At 34.4% G+C, this 22,134-nt stretch overlaps 1 protein-coding gene across 4 annotated transcripts in view; it reads right to left on the bottom strand.

The window, feature by feature from the left end:
* Positions 1-22,134, bottom strand: part of kcnn2 (potassium calcium-activated channel subfamily N member 2) — a 64,529-nt gene that overhangs the window by 25,041 nt on the left and 17,354 nt on the right. Inside the window, exons 1-2 of one of the 4 annotated variants that reach the window (XM_048173236.1) lie at positions 19,875-21,501; positions 18,417-18,512 (exon numbers count right to left, since the gene is read on the bottom strand). In XM_048173236.1, the coding sequence (XP_048029193.1) occupies positions 18,417-18,512; positions 19,875-20,663 (885 nt within the window). In that variant the 5' untranslated portion in view covers positions 20,664-21,501. Of the gene's footprint in view, positions 1-18,416; positions 18,513-19,874; positions 21,502-22,134 lie in introns of those variants that run through there. The other 3 variants (XM_048173216.1, XM_048173222.1, XM_048173227.1) reach the window with 3 other exon arrangements.

The following is a 22,134-nucleotide window of genomic DNA, read 5'->3' as shown; positions in this document are numbered from 1 at the left end:
ACCACAACCATCCAATCAATTCCCCATGAACAAAATCAAGTCCCGCTCTACATTTGTTCTTGTTCGAGAAGCTGTTTCACTTAGATATAAGTTACAACAGGGAAGAAAAGACTATTCCAACTTTCATTTCATACTGACTTTAAGATTCGATATTGGTTTGTTAAAATTAATATAGATTGGGTTTCAACACAGTCCTAGAATGAACTACTCATCCAGTAAGTCACTGCAAAATGATGTAATGAATCAAAAACAATGGTAAAACACCATTCACTTGTAGTTACTGATTTTTTACTCAAGGCTAAAACAACATATTTGAAGTTTATTGCAAAATATTCAGGTATATACAATTAGGTGTGAAGTTCAAAGGCCTGTTCACACTAACACTAATGCTCAGCATGAAAAATTTCGAATTTTCGAATGCCATTTGTCGGTTCAGACCAAAGCGTAAAAAATGGCCGATGGACTAAATGAAAACGCAATTATGTTCTCTGACAGTTTTTGAGTCATATTTTATTAAAGGGTTAGTTCACCCAAAAATGAAAAAAAAAAAATTCTGTCATTAATTACTCACCCTCATGTCGTTCCACATCCATAAGACCTTCATTTATCTTCGGAACACAAATTAACACTTTCAATGCCCAGAAATCTACTAAAGAAGTATTTAAAACAGATCATGTGACTACAGTGATTCAACCTTAATGTTATGAAGCGACGAGAATATTTTTTGTGCACCAAAAAACAAAAAACAAATAACGACTTTATTCAACAATATCTAGTGATGGGAGATTTCAAAACACTGCTTCATGAAGCTTCGTCGCTTCATAACATTATGGTTGAACCACTGTAGTCACATGAACTGATTTAAATACGTATTTAGTAGCTTTCTGGGAATTTGAAAGCGCTAATTATCTTGCTGGCAATTCAGGCCTCACTGAGCCATCCGATGTTATGAAAAATTAAAAAATATCTTAATTTGTGCTCAGGAGATCAGCGAAGGCCTTACGTGTGTGGAACGACATGAGGGTGAGTAATTAATGACAGAATTTTCATTTTTGGGTGAACTAACCCTTTAAAAATGTTTACGTTTATCCAGTATTTGAACTACTATGACTGATATCTGTCATAATTATGTGTTGTTATTAGGTTAATTAGGTGTACTGTAATAAAAAAACACACACAAGGGCAACGCTGATCAACTTTCCATTTCTGACATCAGCTTCATATGGAGAAAAAACAAAGTCACACAGTATTTTCATGCTTTCAAACTGCCATTCAGATTTTTGTATTCGCTATGGTATTTATCATAATGCCAAATACAAGAGTACAGAGACAAGAGAGCCGGATTCTTCCTCTGCTATTCACTATCGCTTAGGAAAATACTTTGTTTGTAAATGCCACCAAGTCCTAGTTTTATGTAACAGCAGTGTCTCCAGATACATAACCAGAAGCACAACTCAGTTTAGTCACAGTGCAATGGAAAAGAAGGAAAATGGAAAATAGAGATTAGAACTGCTTTTTTACAGAAAATTCATGAAAAAAAAAAGAAAGAAAAAGGTTTGGACAAAGTCATGTTATGCTTCCGTCTTCCATCAGCTCACTTTCTAATTAGGTATTGTTTCGATCAATTTACAGAGTGCATGTGCCTTTGTCCTCGGGGATCCCCCTACACAACAGGATTTCTGATCATAAATATTCAACATGTTGGATATTTACGATTTGAGATCGGTGTGGCCCCGACGTTCTTGTGAGCAGATTCAATCTCTTTTACCACATTTCACACAGTACTGCCAACTTTTGAGTTCAGCTTAGAGTGAGAATTATTGAAGTGAGGTGGGGGGATCACAAGAAGTGTATTTTGACTGTCAAACATTTGGTAAATGAAAAAAATGTCATTAGGTTTATTGACAACTAGGGGTGTACGAATATATCGTGTCACAATATACCACAATACAAAAAGGCAACAATATCGTATTGTGGATAGTGACAATATGTGTTGTGCATAATTCACCCAAAATGAAAATAACTGTGTGAGAAAAAATTCAACTTTACAGAGTTTTAGTGTCAGTACCACATTAAACTACTATATATGATATATAATGTACAATTATGCAATGGGGGAATATTTGTGGGTCCTGAAAATGCCAAATGTCTTATGTTACCAGGAAAAAGTGGTCTACATTATTTTAAATATATCTAGTCAGTGAGAGAGTGCAAACATATTCATCTAAAATAAATCTGTGTTTCAGTGTAAGAATAATGAATATTTTTATTCTGGTGTTACCACTGTTCTGTGCATTGGGTTACTAGCACCAAGTCCAAGCCTATTCATTTCCACCCCCAATGCAATACCAAATTTAGCATTTTAATCAACACTACTTTTTTTGTTATCCTTTTACCTTATCGTATTGTGAGTTAGTTCATCAGTATGGTGATATGTATCGAATCGTGAAATGAGGGTATCATTAGTGACAATGTTACAATGTTTACCTGGTACAATGACTGGTACTGTGTTTTTATTAGGGCTGTTTATTGACACAAATTTCACGATACCAGTGTAATTTTGTACAGTAGATTTAGTCGACTAAAATCTAATTTAGTTAAATTGTAATGCATTAAGCATTTCTCTAACAATACACAGATCCTATCTGATATTCCCCAAACTGTTTATGTTCACCCAACTGTACTTTGCTCCCCAAAGCAGACGGTTTTTGACCGTTCAAGTGCAAAAAGACACAAAAGAGCAAAATACAGTACTTTTCAGGGATTGAAACACTTTTCATTGAGGTACTATTATAGTTTTCGTTTAAAAATTTTATTAGATTTGATTTTTAGTTTTTCTGCTTTCATTGTAATTTTAGTTAAAAGTTTTAGTATTTTTTGTGTGTTTATGTCTTTTAGTTTTGCTTTTAAATGTCTATAAGTTTTTATTTCTGTTTGTTATTTTAATACCTCAGGTTAAGCTAAAGCTTAGAAACTATATGAAATAAAATAAGTTTACATTTTTATATATTTATTTTTATTTCAAGTAATGAAGATTTCTTTGGTTTTAGGTTTACTTAACTATAATAACCCTTATACTTGTAAAATATAATGAATAATGTGTCCAATAATGTTCTTAGTCTTTCCTTCCTGTGAAAGAAGATACAGTAGTTTACTATGAATTAAATAGAAATTAAATTAAATACAGTTTGTGTAAACAAAATAACAATAATGACCAGGAAAAAATAATAATTATAAACCATCCCGAAATACACCGTGACTTTTATTCTGAAATGTCTGCAGTCTGCACTGTAGCAGGCTGCTCATGAGGGTGATAAATATGCATTTTTCTACCTAAAACATTCTACCATATAAACATCATGTAGTAAACATTGCTATAATTCATCAACATTAGCTTATAAGCAATGGCTTGGCATAAATGTGCGCTATTCGTTAATTCTGAAGCAGTCTGAATTGCTGCTGCTGCACGAGCCCGCAGAACGCGCAACAGCGCCGCTTTTTCCCGCGGTTAGATCAGCACATTACACTTCAAATCTTCCACACAGCAGTCCTGACTGGATATCTTCCCAAATCGTCCCTCTCTTTCATTTTCCTCTCGTTTTTATTTGTTGACGAAAATTAGAGTAGATTTTAGTCATAGTTTTAGTCATTCAAAACACATTTTTGTTTAGTCATCATCTCGTTTTCGTCCGTGAAAAAATGTTGTTGACGAAAATTATGACGAAAATTATTCGTCAACGAAATTAACACTGCATTCAATTCGATTCAGTATCGATTCATTGGGATATATTAGATACAGTACATGTTAATTTTTCTCAAGGAAAAAAACCTCTCTCAACTAAAGCTGTAAACTATACAGGGAACCCTGTCAGCCAGTACTATAATATTAAAAAGGTGAAAATTAACAACTGATTTGAATACAATTGCATATAATGCAGTTTTTAATATAATAATAATAATGATGATAAAACACTATAATAAGTTAAAAATATTATAAAAACTAAAAATATAATGAACATGTAATATACTGCATATTTTTGCAAAATGCTCCTCTCTGGAGTTTATTCTTCTAGTTAACTACCGAGTTTATGGTCATTGAATGGCTTTTCTGAGGTAAATGTAACGTTATGTGACATATTGTTTAAAAGCTGATGTCTTTCCGTGGTTGAGACACTGATTGAGCGATTACATGAGACATGATACATAAGTTGTACTGTATCTTTCAACATACCTTCTGATGTTCATTCATGTTTATTTTGTGCTATAACTAGTAAAGAGGAAGAGATGATCTGTTCAAGTGCCTGTCAAGCCAGATTAAAGAGAGACAAAATTTGTTTTGAATTTCAAAATAAAATTGACAGCATTAGAAAGCCGACACTATGTTGCATAGCAAAAATAACCTCCTCTGTCTTGTCTGTCAGCTTGTTGTCAATGAGTCCTCTTTGATCCGCGATGTATTTTTATTAGGGCTGCCCTCGGCTAACAGTGGTGTAACTTTGTTTTAAAAAGTGGGTGGGTAAAAAAATGTGTGTGTGTGTGTGTGTGTGTGTGTGTCTGGAGGGGGTGGGTGTATTGTAATTGTATTATTACAATAATAAATGCACAAAATTTATTGACATAGACCTCATGTTTAATATGATAGTTTCATGTGACTAAGCGACTAATAAAATGTTGGTCGACTAAGCCTCCTCTCGTCGACTAACGGTTAGTCAACTATTAGGGGGCAGCCCTAATTTTCACCGCGTGAGGATATGGACGTGTGGCGTGAGAGAACAGTGTCAATTGAGTGAGTCTAGCTCTGAATGTGTGAGAGTTGGCAGCCCTGCCTCACACCACAGGAAAATCTGATAAGATAACCTATACTTTACCTAGGATTGTCAGAACGGGGGGAATTGGGCCCAAAATCGGCCCGATTATAATGTAGTGTGCGGGTGCCTTAATTGGTTGAGGTCTTTTCAGCATTATGGGACGTGTAGATCTTCACTAGGAATTCTTCAAAAAAAAAAGAAATTGAAATCACACTGATCTTGATACAGTAGGTCTGTCTTGAGGCTTGAAAGGTTTATATATTATTGTTAAAAATGTACTTCCCTTTTGAGATAATGAGTGGAATTTTGCTTCCAGAAGCGGTCTGTTGCGCTCAATCGTCAGATCCCTGCCCTCCCTGATGTTCTGTGCAGATCATTTGCGGTTTCTTCCTGTGCATTCAATCATCTCAAGGTACCCGACAGCCAACATCAGCGAGAGATATTTCACCAGAGTGGTGCAGTCAGCACAATTCAAAGGCTTCGGCTGACAGACTTTATCCAACGAGACTGTGGATATCTGATATGAGAAAAGGCGCAAATGATGAACCCCTGATCCAATATGTGCAAACGGGTTTCCTGCCTCCTCACAGCGCCGGGCTATTTCACGAGTAATGGGTTTATGCGGTGCGTAACTGAATTATACTTTAATATGACTCTTGCTTGAGGCGTTGAGAGCTTGCTTCAGTGCTGTCCTGTGGTTTTCCCCTCACGTATGGTAGCACACGTATAAAACCTTAATGTTCGGACAGTTTAATCACATTTATGGTCAGTTATTTCCTCAGCCTGGTTTACTGGATCTACAGTATCTGGATCATATGGGTGATGTTTGAATAAATCAAATAAAACCTGGCAAAAGATAAATGAAAATTTTATAATATGAACTGACACCCTGCCAGATAACCTTGATTTAGACTGATTTCCTAATCTCTAAATTCCTCATTGGGAAAAAAGGCTCCACTTCTGGAGGCAAATGAGATTAATAACGCAGATCATATATTCAGTGATAATACATTAAGACATTAAGTGAATCTGAGTGGCGCTTGACCGTACAAAAGGGTGTTGGAGTGACTGCCAGTGCATTGCTATGCTGTTGCTAATAACGTCCGAGTTATCGGCACATTGCTATGCTAGGATGTTCTGGCTGGTTGCTAGGTGGTTGCTAGGGCATTCTGTGTGGGTTTCTAGGTTACTGATTCTAGCTAGCTTTCCTCTCTTCAAAAAACTGCATGATTTGAGGTATTTATGCATTTATTTTAGCAATGATTTTGCTGCAATATAAAATTAAGTAACATTGTGAATGTTGCAAGTGATTTTTTTTTACTTTTATGTTTTGTATAGCAAAAACATTAGAGTTTGGCAAGTTTAATTCATTTCCATGAATCAGTTCAAACTGTCCATTTCAGCCATTTGATTGAAAATTTTTCATTTTTATTTAGCCCCTTTACACTCTAATATGAGAATACATAAATAAACAGCAATATTTACCTATTATATACTTACTAAAGTATTTTGAATGCCAAAATGTTTTTTTTTTTTTTTTTTGTATTGTCATATTAGTGCATAAAGGGCATAAAATGAAAATGATTATCATTCTTCATTATTCTTCATTCTTCTTTTTTATTTTTACTGTATTTTACTTTTTACATTAAATGTACTTGGCTACAAGTTGAAATGATGGTTTACCTGATAAAATAAAAAAACATTTTATAGCAAAAATATATATTGACATATCAAAAAAGGCTGAAAAATATTGAGATTTAAAAACATCTAAAAAACTTTTTTTCCCAGCCTAAGTATGATCAGTAATAATTAATGGTAATAGTAACTCTTGCTTTAGCAATCATTTCTAAAAAATCTTGAATCATTCACACAGAAAATAAATCCTTCATGTCTCAAAGCTTTTAGTGTGTTTTTTTTTTTTTTTTTTAGCCAAAAGACTAAAATGAACATCTCCATTTTAGACCCTTGTAGTACCACCTACACATGTTAGTCACATGAATCATACAGCCTCAAAATATGACACTAATCCCCCGTATTCATACGACACACATGCAAACATAACACACACACACTCCTACAACATATTCTGATTCCAAAGTATCAAAATAACATCAAAAACATGGGATGTTCCTAAACATAAAAGTAGCCCTGGGCAAAATGATCAAGACTAATCATGTTTTGGACATCCTCATCTACACTGACTCATGACAGAAATCGTAAGGCCAGAAGAAAGGGAGATTTTAGACCAGATAAGACACATCAACTGTCTTAAAAGGCCTGACAATTGCCAGAGATGCTGTAACATTAACCAGCCTGTCTGTTAGTTTAGGCTGTTGTTCGACTTTCCGTGCGAGTGTAACTTAGACAGCGAAACACAAGCTGCCTTTCCGAATGGTGACAGACGCTATCTTACTCAAAGCTTAGCAACAACAACAACAACCAACAAACCACATAGCCTGCACTAAGGATGATAAGCGTGAAGCTTTAATTTTGTTTATATGGGCAAAACATGACACGAAGACACCGCTTTTAACTTACTAGCTTCAAAACGGAGCAATTAAACATTTAAAATGGGTTATGTAAGGAAACCTACTTGGTAGGTAAAACCAATTATGGTAATGGATGACCTGCAATACAATACTCAAGGGTGCTTCACCTTCAAGCATCCAATATTCTAACCGAGTGGCTGAGTAGGTAGTTATGGAAAAATGCTGAATTTGACAACAGAGGGGAAGGTGCACATGTAATGGCCTGGTTACAACAGCTAAGGGTCGACCAGATAACCTCAACAAGTCCGAGAGCACGACTGCGGCAAATAACTCAACCAAGACAAAGCAGAAGTGCAAAATATAGAAAAATATTCATAAAAATAATAACTGAGTAAAAAAATGAACAATTGTACATTTATTCCTTTCTGTTAAGTAATTATGAGGAATTTTAGTAAAATGGACTGGTATTTTTATAGGGCTTTTGAAACACAATTTCTTCAATGACAATTATTTTAGTTTGAAAATTGTTGATTTTTTTTTTAAATAGTAATGTTTGCTTTAGAAATCATCACTAAAAATCTTGATTCATTCGCACAGAAAAAAGAATCCTTCATGCATCAAAGCTTTTAAAAAAAATTATCATAAAAATAATAATTGAGCAAAAAACGGCCAATTGTAGATTCTGTTAAAGCATGACAAAGAATTTTAGTAAAATGGACTGGTATGTTGTAGGGATTTTGAAAAAAGCTTCCTTCTGACAATTATTTTAAGGTATGAAAATTGGTGAAAACATTTTTTATAAAGTTTTGCAATACCTTAGAATTTATTTTATAATATTATATTTATGTACACTGTAAAAAATGAATGTGATTTTAACGGTAAAATATTGTAAAAACGCTAAAAAAACTGTAAAAGCTCTTACCAGACATTTTATGTAATTTTCACAGTAAAATGCTGTCAATTTTACAATTCAATTGTAATTGTTCAATTTTTTACAAGTAAAAAAGAACAAATCAATGTATAATTTACAGTCAAAAACTGTAAACTGATATTCCCACAATTCCCTGTGTGACACTCCACATTTGAAAGTATTTTGTTTAAAAAATCATGTTTCTTAATAGTTTTTGTTATCAGTCATGTACATTGGGGTTATATGTTACATCTTCTGTTGTTTAATGAATGTTTATTTATTGCATTATTTAAGTATTGTGGGTTACCATGATGGTGTATCGTGTTTGCGAGAATGACTCTTTGCACCTTCTTTATATTAGTTTATTTCAGCTCATGGAAAAGCTACTTGTGATGAACTCTAATTCTTCATGTGGCTTTCTCTTTTACCACCTGCATTATTATGGTGGTTGTCAGTATATGTTAAAGGTACAAAACAGATTTTAGTAGTAATGTGCATTGTTAAATTTACTGGTTTACATTCAAATTTTCTTGTTTGTAAATTACAGTTTTATACTGTTTTTACAGTGTAGTAAAAACAGCATTAGTCTTTAAGTTTGATTCATTTACATGAATCAGTTCAAACTGTATATATATATATATATATATATATACAGTACAGTCCAAAAGTTTGGAACCACTAAGATTTTTAATGTTTTTAAAAGAAGTTTCGTCTGCTCACCAAGGCTACATTTATTTAATTAAAAATACAGTAAAAACAGTAATATTGTGAAATATTATTACAATTTAAAATAACTGTTTTCTATTTGAATATATTTCACAAAGTAATTTATTCCTGTGATGCAAAGCTGAATTTTCAGCATCGTTACTCCAGTCTTCAGTGTCACATGATCCTTCAGAAATCATTCTAATATGCTGATCTGCTGCTCAAGAAACATTTAATGTGTACAATTGTACAAAATATTTGTGTACAATATTTTTTTTTCAGGATTATTTGATGAATAGAAAGTTCAAAAGAACAGTGTTTATCTGAAATCTAATCTTTTGTAACATTATAAATGTCTTTACTGCCACTTTTGATTGATTTAATGCATCCTTGCTGAATAAAAGTATTAATTTCTTTAATTTCTTTTCAAAAAAATAAAAATAAAGATTCTTACTGACCCCAAACTTTTGAACGGTAGTATATAATGCTACAGAAGCTTTGTATTTCAGATAAATGCTGTTCTTTTGAACTTTCTATTCATCAAGGAATCCTGAAAAAAAAAAGTACACAACTGTTTTCAACATTGAAAATAATCATAAATGTTTATTGAGCAGCAAATCAGCATATTAGAATGATTTCTGAAGGATCATGTGACACTGAAGACTGGAGTAACGATGCTGAAAATTCAGCTTTGCATCACAGGATTAAATTACTTTGTCAAATATATTTAAATAGTACACAGTTATTTTAAATTGTAATAATATTTCACAATATTACTGTTTTTTACTGTATTTTTAATTAAATAAATGTAGCCTTGGTGAGCAGACGAAACTTCTTTTAAAAACATTAAAAATCTTAGTGGTTCCAAACTTTTGGACTGTACTATATATATATATATATATATATATATATATATATATATATATATATATATATATATATATATATATATATATATATATATATATATATATATATATATATATATATATATATATATACACACACACACACATACATACTGAAAAATATGCCTTGTATTGTAATTTCTCATTGTAATGTTCTTTGAATCACCCTTTTAAGTAATTTCAGAAAAAATACATGAATACTAATATATATTATATCTTTAATATATCTATAATATGTTAAAAATATATTTGGGTTAAAAGTTAGACTGAACTGAACAATTTAATTATACATTATAAAATGTATAATTAAATCATTTAAAAATACATTATAAAAGTATTTAGTTGAAGACTCATCAATATTCAGCATTTATATAATTTTTCTTATCAAGTCTATTAATGTTAGATTTATTTTTGACAGGTAGATTTGTAGTAGTATCTCCATCACCCCTGGTCTCCTCTAATACAGATGCAGTAAGTCCTATGAGATACAGCGCTCATCTGAATGATGGATGCAAGGCTGACTTTGGCAGAGCATGTGGATTAATGAAACCCGCAATAAAAAAAATGGCCTAAACTGATCAGCGCAGCACAAGGTCGATGGCTCTTCTGAAGCAGCAGCGCTCACTGTTGCCTTACCAGACCTGAAGACTGTTAAAACACAGAGACAACAAAATAATCTACTAAACGCGTGTCCAGACAGGGGGCTCGGTGCTTTGTGCTCCTGCTGACATTTCGTCTTGCGTCGCCTTGACAAGGGCATGGACAAAAGGTCGTCTTCCTTCGTGCTATCCGTCTGTCTACTAGGCAGCAGGGGTTGGTTACTGGTTTCAGAAGAGCTCAATATAACTAATGGAGCATGGCTCAATATTTAATCTGTGTAATGTAGAGAATGGGAACATATATCTTGTCGCTAAGAAAAGAAATCGCTCAATCTCATTAGAGAATTAGGTAGAGAGGTTCAGCCCAATTACAAATTAATGCAATGGTTAATTTATGATATCAAAGTGGGTCCTAAGAGGCCACTTTGCTAAGTAAATCCTCAGTTGTAGGTTGCTTTTAGCTTTCAAGTTTCTTTGAAGAAAGAACCGCATGCTTTCAGTGTTTGCATTTGTGTAATTGAATGCTGTCAGGAAAATATGACAGCTGTTGTATTATTAAGTTAACCCAATTTAACTCTCTGTGTCTAGTGATTTAAATTCAAAATATATAGGATAAAATATAAAAGCCACTGGTTGTCTCAAAATTGTTTAATCTTAAAACATCTATACTGTAACTTAGCTCGGAAAACACATGGGTCACTGGTAGTTTCTTATTTTAATAAGCTGTAACCTATTTTAACTCTCTTTAACATTTTAAATAAAATATGTGAAACTGTAGATCCTATTCCTTCTACTTAAACTTTTTTGCACACTGAATTCAGATATGACAATTCTTTTTCTATAATATTAAAATGATAATACCTTACAATTGTCTCTGAGCTAAGTTACGGTATATATGCTCTACCATTTTAAATAAAACAATTAAATTAAATTAAATCAGCAGTTGCCTCAAATTAATTTCATTTAAAAAATACTATTTAAATTAAATCAGCTGTTGTCTCACATTAATTTAATATAAAAGAAAAAAGCTTCTGCTTTAATCTCATAATATCTATACTGTAATCCAGCTCAGTGAAAACTCAGGGGTCAGTGGTGAAGGATGGATACGTGACACTCGGCAGTCGTCTCAGGTAGAGTTAGTTGTCGCAGAAAAAGGTAGTGCGCATCCTCTATAGTGCATCAGCGCTGCTCACGTTTCTGCCCTATACGTTGTGCACGGACAATACAAGTGTTAAACACACTGGAAAACAAATGATTTGTGGTTCAATTGCAGCTAACAACCATGTGTCGTTAAAAAACTGCTGCTGCAAATGAAAGTTATTGGTTAAAAGAATGAAACACCAATATTTCGTATCAAATATAGCAATGATGTGCATGTACTTCTAATGGGTATAGGCCCCGGCTGGTCCCTTCAGAAAGGCACTTATTTCTGGTAAAGCATTCCCATGATTGATGTCCCTCAGAGATTTGTGGGCCCTAAATATTACAGAGCGCAACTGGCTCATGAATACACACCGTTATAATTCAACAGTGTGAAAAGTAATAAAACTGCTCAGGCATTTATGGTTGCAGAGCCAGGGCTCTTAATGGATTTTGGGGAGGGGAAATTTGCATGCATATTACAAAACAGTGATTTTGTTTCATGTACACGTCACGCAGACATGTACAAACACACCCATATATGTTTCTATATACTGTGACAATTTTATGTGTGAGATTTTAAAACATTTGTACGCACAGCACAAGCATTATTGTATTAAAGGTCCCGTTCTTCGTGATCCCATGTTTCAAACTTTAGTTAGTGTGTAATGTTGTTGTTAGAGTATAAATAAAATCTGTAAAATTTTAAAGCTCAAAGTTCAATGCCAAGCGAGATATTTTATTTAACAGAAGTCGCCTACATCGAACGGCCAGTTTGGACTACATCCCTCTACTTCCTTCTTTAATGACGTCACTAAAACAGTTTTTTGACTAACCTCCGCCCACAGGAATACACAAGAGTTGCGGTTTGTCGCCATGTCGTCGAAACGCTGTTGTTTTCATCCCGCAGTCCAATCACCGGGTCTGATTCCGGCTCAAATTGATAGGGTAAAATTAAAGACATGTTTACAATAACACTGAGCGCGTGCATCTCCACGTTATGGTAAGAGGCGTGACCTTTCCGGGCAAGATGCGCTAAACTGCTGTCGAATTACAACACAGGAACCGCTGGCACAATCAGAACTCGTTACGTATTTCTGAAGGAGGGACTTCATAGAACAAGGAAGTCATCAGCCCGTTTTTATGACAGTGGAAACAGCGGTATACAGATAAGTAAATTATGTGAAAAATACTGTGTTTTTTTACATGCGAAACATGAACACATGTTATATTGCACACTATAAACACAATCAAAGCTTCAAAAAACCATGAAAAACGGGACCTTTAAAGGAACAGTACAACCCAAAATTAAATTTTTCACATTTATGTTGTTTCAAACCCATATTTTTTTCATCCGTGATATAAATGGATTTGTCAAAGAGATATATATATATTTGAAGACTTCAGATGCAGTTGAAGCATCTGAAATTTTCTTATAAAAAGAGCATTTTTATCAAGCTTGTATGTTTATGTTCAGTTATTTCACTTTAATGGCAATTAATAGGTCCTTTTCATTGCACTTAGAGGCTTAGAGTCTTCTTTTTATCTGTGCATGCATTTTCCGGGAATTGAACCCATGAACTTGGTGTTACAGCCAGCATGTACTACTTTTCGAGCTTTTTGATGAGACACAAAGTTCTTTTCGGAGTTTGGCACATGTTGGTAGTATAAATCAATCATCATCTAAATCCATTGTATGGAAAAGAGCAGCTTAAACATTGTGCCAAACATCTCCTTTTGTGTTTCACAGAAAGACATACAATAACATTGGGAGCAGAACAACTTCAGTGTGAGTAAATAATGACATGATTTTTATTTCTGTGGACTATTCTTTTTTAACACTAGTTCTGAGAATATTATAGAAGCTTGTTTCTACCACTAAAAAAAAAAAAAAGGCGAGCAATAAAATCAGAATTGCGAATTATAAAATCACAATTGCGTGAGAAAAACTCGCAATCCTGACTTTTTTCTCGCAGTTGCGAGTTTATATCTTGTAATTCTGACTTCTTTTCTCAGAATTGTGAGATACAAACTCAGAATTGCAAGTTATAAAGTCCAATTCTGAGGGGAAAAGACATAAATATAATATACAATATAAATATAAAATATAATTTTCAAACACTATTAAAGACAAGTAACAGTCTGTAATAAAATAAGAACAAATAATAAAACTACAAGCAATAGACTTGTAGAAGAATAAACACAATAGATGCAAATTAAATAAACTGTGCTTTTCAGGTTTTTAAGGTAGATCTAGCAGTAGTTAGATACAGATTAGGTAGATTGTGTACAGAAATTGAATAGTCAAATGTAAAATAACACTGCATAGTTTTCACTATATAAATTAAATATAGATTAATCCTTATTAAAGTTACAAAAGTTCAGTCAAGAGCAGTGAGTGATTTTTTTGCAGTGAGTCTGTTGTTTGATTAACATTAAAATCAGACAGCAGGAGGAATATTAGGCTGCTGTCACTTTAAGACACAACGCACCGATATACTGATACTGTTACACATGCGTTTTCTTGTGTTAACGTTCACTTAAGATAACAGACTATGTCAAGTCGGACATTTTGACATAATTGTGTGTGAAATCAAGCGCAAGACATGAAAGAGCTCAATTCAAAGGCCGCTCTCAGCCAAGCGACGTTGCATATACCTCAGCAGGCAATACAATTATCACAGTTGCGTGTTATAAAGTCAGAACTGCGAGATATAAACTCACAATTCTGAGAAAAAAGTCAGAATTGCGAGTTTATATCTCTCAATCCTGACTTTATAACTCGCAATTGTGAGTTGATATGATGCAATTCTGAGAAAAAAAGTAACAATTTCAAGATGTAAACTCGCAATTGCAAGAAAAAAAGTCAGAATTGTGAGATAAAAAGTCGCAATTACTTTTTTTATTGTTTTATTCAGTGGTGGAAACAAGCTTCCGTAAAATCCAGTAAGTTGAAAAGGTCCACTTTCTACAGCCTGCACAGAGGTCATCGGCCACCAGAATCTTTTATGCCTAAGTTAGAACGCCTGGTTTTGTTGTCATCAGATTGAATGGTTTCTCACTCCTCTGCTATGCCCAACAACACCTAATTGTCTCAACATGGCTCTTTGACATCTCAGGTGAATGGCTATTCATCACCTGCAGTCTTGACAAATTCTACGTTTTTCCATCCCTGTTGAAGGTCAATGTATTTTCGTCTTGTTTTGTCTCTCAGCGTATCAAAAATCCTGAAGTCATGCTGGATCACACTACAGAAACCGTCTGATTGAGCAACTTCACAAGTCAAATTTAAGAAAGGTTAATTTTATCATTCATACGGCCTTCTCCGGCTTAAGTCATTGTCAACTACATTACGGCAAATGACTCACTACTGGTTTGACTTTACCCAGTCAAACAATGTGACCTTTTACAGGAATAATTCACTCGAAACTGAAAATTCTATCTCATCCTTATGTTGTTCCAAACCTGTGAGACTTTCTTTCATCTGTGGAACACACAAGATGTTTTGAAGAATGCTCATGCTGTTCTTTTACAATTACAAGTGAATGGGGATGGATACTGTGAAGCACCAAAAATGACAAAAAGAGCCATGAAAGCAACATAAAAGTTGTCCATATGATGTATATTCTCAATATTTTTATGACTTCTCACCAAACATATAATATCAACCCTGGTGTGATTTGTTTTGATGCACAGTTTTCCAATATATATACACACAACTAAGATTTAATTGCAGTTGTATGGTATTTTTTGGAGTTATACTGTATGTAAAGGAGTAGCGTGACGTGAACAAATATTTAGGTCTCATCTACCCTTTATCTTGTTTTAGTCCCATTTGGGGTAATAGAAAGTTTAAACCAGGTAGGTTGGATGCAGGTTTCAAGATTTGGGCTAACAAGGGCATCCGAAAGATAGCAGATCTATATGTTAACAATACTCTTATGACATTTGAGAAAATAGTCAATACTTACAATATTCCTTCAAAACATTTCTTTAAGTATTTACAAATAAGAAATTTCATACTCAAATCACAAAATAATTCTCTGAATATGCTAACTTTGTCTATTCTAGAAAAAGAAATTACAAGAAATTGTTCTAGTCAAGGTTTAATTTCATCATTATACAATATACTGGTGTCAGGATCAAAGGACTCTTCGATCTATAAACTGGAAGCCTGGAGATTGGATATCAATGATGATATTCAGATAGAGGACTGGATGGAAGCATGTAAAAAAGCTCAATCACAGACAATGAACACACGTCTGAAACTGTTACAATATAAGTGGTTGATGCGGATTTATATAACTCCAGTGGTCTTGCATAAATATAATGAAAATGTCCCTGACACTTGCCTAAGATGTAGTAAATTTAAAGGTACATTATATCATTGCATATGGGAGTGCGAAGAAGTTACAAATTTTTGGAAAGGTGTGAAAGAAATGATAGAGAAGATGCTAGATGTTAACATCCCACTGTCACCTGTACTTTTTTTATTTCATTTATATCCTAAAGAGGTCAAGTTAAAAAAGAAAGATTATATATTTATAAATATAGGTATTCTTCAAGCAAAACGGCTTATTTCTTTAAATTGGAAAAGTATTTGTGCTCCAAGTATAGGACGTTGGCTAAAAGAAATGGTAACAAATATGTCAATGGAAAAGATAACTTATATTTTAAGGAATAAACACACAGTTTTTGATGGAGTTTGGGGACCTTTCAGATCATTTTTAAAACGTGGTGGAGTTGGAAAGGTGTTAACAGAAGGCTAAGAAAAGAGGTGGTATTGAATATCAATGTAAAATACTGAGAAACTTTGTTGGTTCTTTTTGTTTTGCTTTTTTTTTTTTTTGTCCTTATTGTCTATGTTACATGGAAATGTGTATGTATATGTGTATAGTTAAACGCAATAAAAAAAAAATAAAAAAAAGGAGTAGCGTTCACATTCTTCAAAATATCTTTTATGTTTTACAGAATAAAAAAGTCATACAGGTTTGGAAGTATATTAAGATGTGTAAATAATGATGATTTTTTTGTCATTTTTGGGTGAATTGTCCAAAATGCATACAGGTGACCCTAAACACACACACACACACACACACACACACACACACACACACACACACACACACACACACACACACACACACTATTAACTAATAACACTTTCTCCGTTCTGCCAATAGCACTACAATCTTGTTGGCACTATGTACTTACTGGCAGTACAAGCTTATTGGCGCTCTTTGGCCTTATCTAAGTTCTTGATTTATATATTTTGCCATTAACGCAAGTAACAGTCAAAACCAATATATCCATTACAGTATGACAGCTTCAACCAAAATAAAAAATAAATAAATAAATAGCATTCTCATTAGCTAGTCCTTTGTAGTTGTATTTTTTGCCCACAGTTGTGCAAATCAAGGAGTTTAACTGACAAGGTGAGAAATTTAGATTTTTCATTTAGACAAAATTGAAATATAAATGGGGAATATGCAAACATTCATATATAATAATTAAGTAAAAAAAAAAAAAAAGAGGTGAAATTAGGCTTTTACGGACATGAAATTCAACCCCCAGGCAATAAACTGTGTAAATCAATGTGAAATTGACAAGGCCGCCTGTGATTAAATCCTTTTAGCTAATCTGTCCATCCCACAAGAAATTAACAGTGATATTTCCCTACTGGAAAAGCCACACATGGTTTCACTTCATAATAAGCCTGTCCTATTCAACTTGAATGAGATATTTGTGTCTGTTTGCAAGTTGAATTAAATAATAATGAATAAATCATTCCTACAGGGTTCCCACAATTTTGCCAACTGGATAAGTTTTTTAAAAAATCATTTTATAATGCACATAAGTTAATTGATGTGATTTAAGTCATTTTAATTTAGTTTTCTTACTCATTAATTAATTGTATTAATTTCCCAGGCCTGAAAAACAGTTTTAAAATTCACTCAAATTTCCTGGTTTTATATGACCATAGGAACTCTAAAAGCATAAATATGAAAAGAAGAAAAAGAAAGAAGTGGAATAAATCAAATAAATCTTTGATGCAACATTTCTCTGGCTGCAGAGTATTTTAAGAAACATCATGGAGACTGTTGAGAAATTTACAGTATTTCATTCTCGTCAGCAGAAGCTAAAAGGCATCTTTTGTTGTTAATGCATTACTTAATGCAAAGAAATGCATTACAATGGCGATATGGATGCTGAATTGCATAAAATTCACCAGTAATACAACAATTCACTGATGCAAGGTCAAAAGACTGAGTGTTTTCCAAGTACTACAACCATCAAGTGAAGTTCTTTCTCTCCACAAATATGGGCAAAAAACTGCCTGAAGTGCAGATTTGGACCTTTACTAATAACAATATGGAGACATTGTACTGAAAGCCTCCATACCTAATCAATAAATTACATTTCTGTTGAGAAAGCACAAGTGCAAGTCCATATTCAACACAGGTAATAGATTAGGAATCTCATGTTATGCTCTGGTAGAGCATGTCTATAATGATTCTATGAAGATTAATAACTACTCAACATACTTAATGAGGAATTCAACCTGGTCTTGTCTATTCAACTAGCTAATAAACTGTTGAACAGCTACTGTTAAGCAAGGTCAACAAGTTACAGACAGGATTTCATGGCATGATTTGATTAAGCCAGTGGGAAATGGAGAGGATGCAGTGCTATTGAAGATAATCAGATTGTAATTCTATTGTAATGGATATCATTTCAAGTGCAATGTGTTGAGCATTAGTCTGAATGTGTTAAGAAACTCCCTGATTCTTATGACAGCAGAACAAACACAAAAAAAAACACAGTAAACATCTCTTTCTTATTTTTGAGTAGGTTACCTGGATTTCCCTGGCATGATATATGATAATCAACCCAAGAAGAATGATTGTAGAAAGGCTTATCAGGCATTTTAGGGCTAAAGAATACAGTGACTCCTGGAAAAAAGAAGAAGAAAAAGACAAATTCAACTCATTTGGATTAGTCAGTTTAAACATACACTATGATTGCATACTGATTCAACGGCAAGCTGTAAAAATATCACAGCAACACATTGCAATGTTTTTTAATGATTATGAGACTTTGAACACTTATGTGAGTGCTTGGATTAAGTTACACCTTAAGTTGTAACACAAAATAAGAACTAATGCATGTGCATTTGACACCATTATAATTTAAGTGAAATTTGACTTTAATCTTACATATTTTTCTTCAATTTCTCACTATTCAAAACCACAACATACTGCAAGGCAAAACAATAATATTCTGTTTTTCAGATTTTCCTGGGGTTTCCCTTACAGGGGAGACATAAAAATATATGCTCCTCAGACTGCACTATTAAACTTATTCTGTACATTTCTTTCAGATGTGGATTTTTCTGATGTAGTTATTAAATAGCTGTTTTTGTATCTAACATTGTTTTACAATAAACTAAGAATATGTAAATGTTGTCATTTGGCAACTATGTTCCCTTTATAGATGCATATATAATTCTATATTTATAGTAATATAAATGCATTTACAAATAAATATTTTTTTTTCAGTAATATTGTACAGAAAGTCCAAGAAGGGTGCACAACTGACTCTAAAAGTGAGTATTGGTAGGTTAGAATTTTTACAGCATGAGCAAATAAGTAATAACTTCAGTTATTATTTACTTACTTAAGTAAGAATTTGAGTTTCAACTTGATAAATGTACAAGAGTTAGTTCCTGTAATTTGATTGGTTGAGCTTCCAGAGTGCTGTTATTTATTATAACAACATTAGGACATTTCACTTGTTTGTCGACATTCCAGTGTTTTCTTTCAAAAAGAATTGGAGTTGTGTAATTTTTCTTTATCGGGCTGTTGTTTAAATGCAATTTTACCATTGGCCAAATCACAGCCATGCTGATATAGGCAACCGAACGACAGCACTCTTGCCTGGGTAATAGCTAGGCTATAGCTTAAATATGTAATTCATAAAAGAAACGTGAATTTAAGGATGAGAATTAGAGTAAAAAATGTTTCTAGCTATTTTCTATTTCGATATGGCATACGAGATTTTTTTGTTTTGTTTTGTTTTTTTTGTGTAAAGTAGAAAAACTCTTCCATAGAGATAAAATGCCAAAGCAAAGCAAAACGTTTTTCCAGAAAACGTGACCTTGCCACAGTTCTTCATTCATCTATCCATCCATCCATCCGCACCGCACACTTTCCAAACTTGTAGTTTTTCCTCGATCGCCAGCAGGCAGACTCGACTTAATGAATTCTGACCTAGATGGAGGACCTGCAGGATTTGGGGACTATTAAGTTACGCACCTTTCCGTAGGCTCCCCACGAGAGTTCAGTTTCAATGACCATCACCACGATCCCAAACATCCCAAAGATGAGCGCGTAATCGCTCAGACGCTTTCTTTTCTCAAACAAGGCCCTCCTGTGCCCGAGCTTCTGTCCGATGTTCTGGTTCTTTTTTTTGCCCGATTTGCTGCTGCTGTGGCTACATCCACCCCCTCCTCCTCCTCCTCCTCCGCCGCCGCCGCCGCCTCCTCCTCCGTCCCCCGTAGCGTAAGGCATGAGGGTGGTGGAGTTGTTCTCCGGCTTGGAGGCGAGCGTGTCGGACGCGTCCACCGCAGAGACTGGCTGCAGTGGCTGGGACTCCGAATCAAACTCGTGCAGGTTTCTGCGGGACGAGCTCAAGTTGCTGAGCGGCCGCATCACGCCGCCGTTGTATCTGCAGCTGCTCATGGCTATTTGGGTGTAAGAGTTACTCTCTCTGTGGCTGCTGGCCGGACTGCCCCGAATTTGCTGCCGGTTGTGATCGCGATGAGGATGGTGATGATGATGATGATGTCTGGATGAACTACCATGACTAGAAGGCGTGAACTCGCTGTACTGAGCGCCTTGCCTGGTTGAAGATGAAACGGACGGTGTCCTTAAAGTTCCCAGCGGCGTCCCGTGGAAATGCTGGCTTTTTCTCGCATCCTCGCAGGTGGAGGAGTTGTTGCAGGTGCAGTGCCTGATGGAGCGCTCTTCCTCCCGTCCGCAGTAGTGCTGGTGCTGGTGCTGCTCTGGATAGAAATCGTTCTGCAACTGCAATGGGGTTTCCATGTCAGAGCTGCTGTTTAAAGCAGAGCCCCGTGCATGCACCCTACCGAGGGGGCGTTGTGATGAGTAACGGAGGATAAAAGCTGGCGCGAGGATGGACCCACGTCGGCTTCTGTAGAAGTGCGAGCGCGCTTCCGATTGGCCGAACGACCCAAAACAACTGGACTGACGTCACGCAAGGAAGGTGGCAACATGCGGTTCAAATGTGCAGATACAAAACACACTACTACTCAAAATCTTTGGAAAGATGTTGTCTTCATAGATCATAATGATTTTCAGATGTATCTTATATGTAAAAAAAATTCTGTTAGCCTATACATTCATGTTTTATTATGAATTTCACTTTTAAATGTAAATTAAATGCAGCAATTGTAAAGGTGTAGGTCTAGTAAAAGTTTTTTTTTTTAAGAAAGATTAAGCATTATGTTGATGCAATATCAAAAGGTCTGTCAAAAATCAAAAATTCACCACAATGATCTCTAGTGTGACATTTGCATACTCTCTTTTGTGTGTTTTTTTTTTAACTAATTTCTTTATAGGTCTAATGTTAATCAGAACTTGATTTGCTTTAAATATGCAGTTTATATAGTCAAATTGGTGCATATTCAAAAACTACATTTACAATAAAGATCATGCATATAAGCACATAGCACTTGCATACATCCGTTAGAAGAGTCTGAATGAAACATGTCAGTCTTGTTCACAAGGAGAGAAAGAGAGCAATAAATCTGTTAAATAACTTTTTTCTCTAAAGCTTGATAAAGGTCATGACCAAAATGGAGGAATAATTTAAATATCTCTCTAGTTGTCATTTGTGGAGAAGATGCTTAAATTTTTCCTGGAACATGTTAGGTCTGAACATTTCTAATAAAGAATAAAATATAAAGTAAATGATTCAATAACTCACTCATAATTCACAAAAGACTTTGGGCTGCATCCAAATCACATTCTTTCTTGAGTGGGTACTCATTTTGAATAATTACCTTGCGGCTGCTAAAAAAGTATGTTTTGTGTGTGAAAATAATCTGGACGAACTACATTCGCCATGTTGTCATGATCACATGACCTACCAGAGTCAGTTGCGTTGCTTCACTGCCATTCACAAATCACCTCCAGTTGTTTCTTTACTGGCTTTTTGTGTACTGTTTATAACTCTATTATTGTTGTTAAATTCTTTGAGTTGTAACATTTGCTTTTATATATGTCAATTTAAAAAAAAATCACCTCCAGTGGCCTCATGGGATAGTAAAGTGTTCATCGAATGTGCACTTCAGAATCTCGCTGGAAGAAGGCCCTGTCCCAAATGGCACACTTCATGTGCACTTTCGGTCTTGTTCTTCAATGACTTACAATGGCCAATGCGTGTGCGTGTCCGTTAAGTCCACAAGACCGTAAGGTGTCCCATTCATCATTTAAAGGATTAGTCCACTTTCAAATAAACTTTTCCTGATAATTTACTCACCCCCATGTCATC

Source organism: Megalobrama amblycephala, linkage group LG2 (genome assembly GCF_018812025.1).
Source record: "Megalobrama amblycephala isolate DHTTF-2021 linkage group LG2, ASM1881202v1, whole genome shotgun sequence".
Classification (NCBI taxonomy): Eukaryota; Metazoa; Chordata; class Actinopteri; order Cypriniformes; family Xenocyprididae; genus Megalobrama; species Megalobrama amblycephala.
The sequence above is the reverse complement of the archived record's forward strand: the minus strand, read 5'-3'. Positions and strand labels throughout refer to the sequence as shown.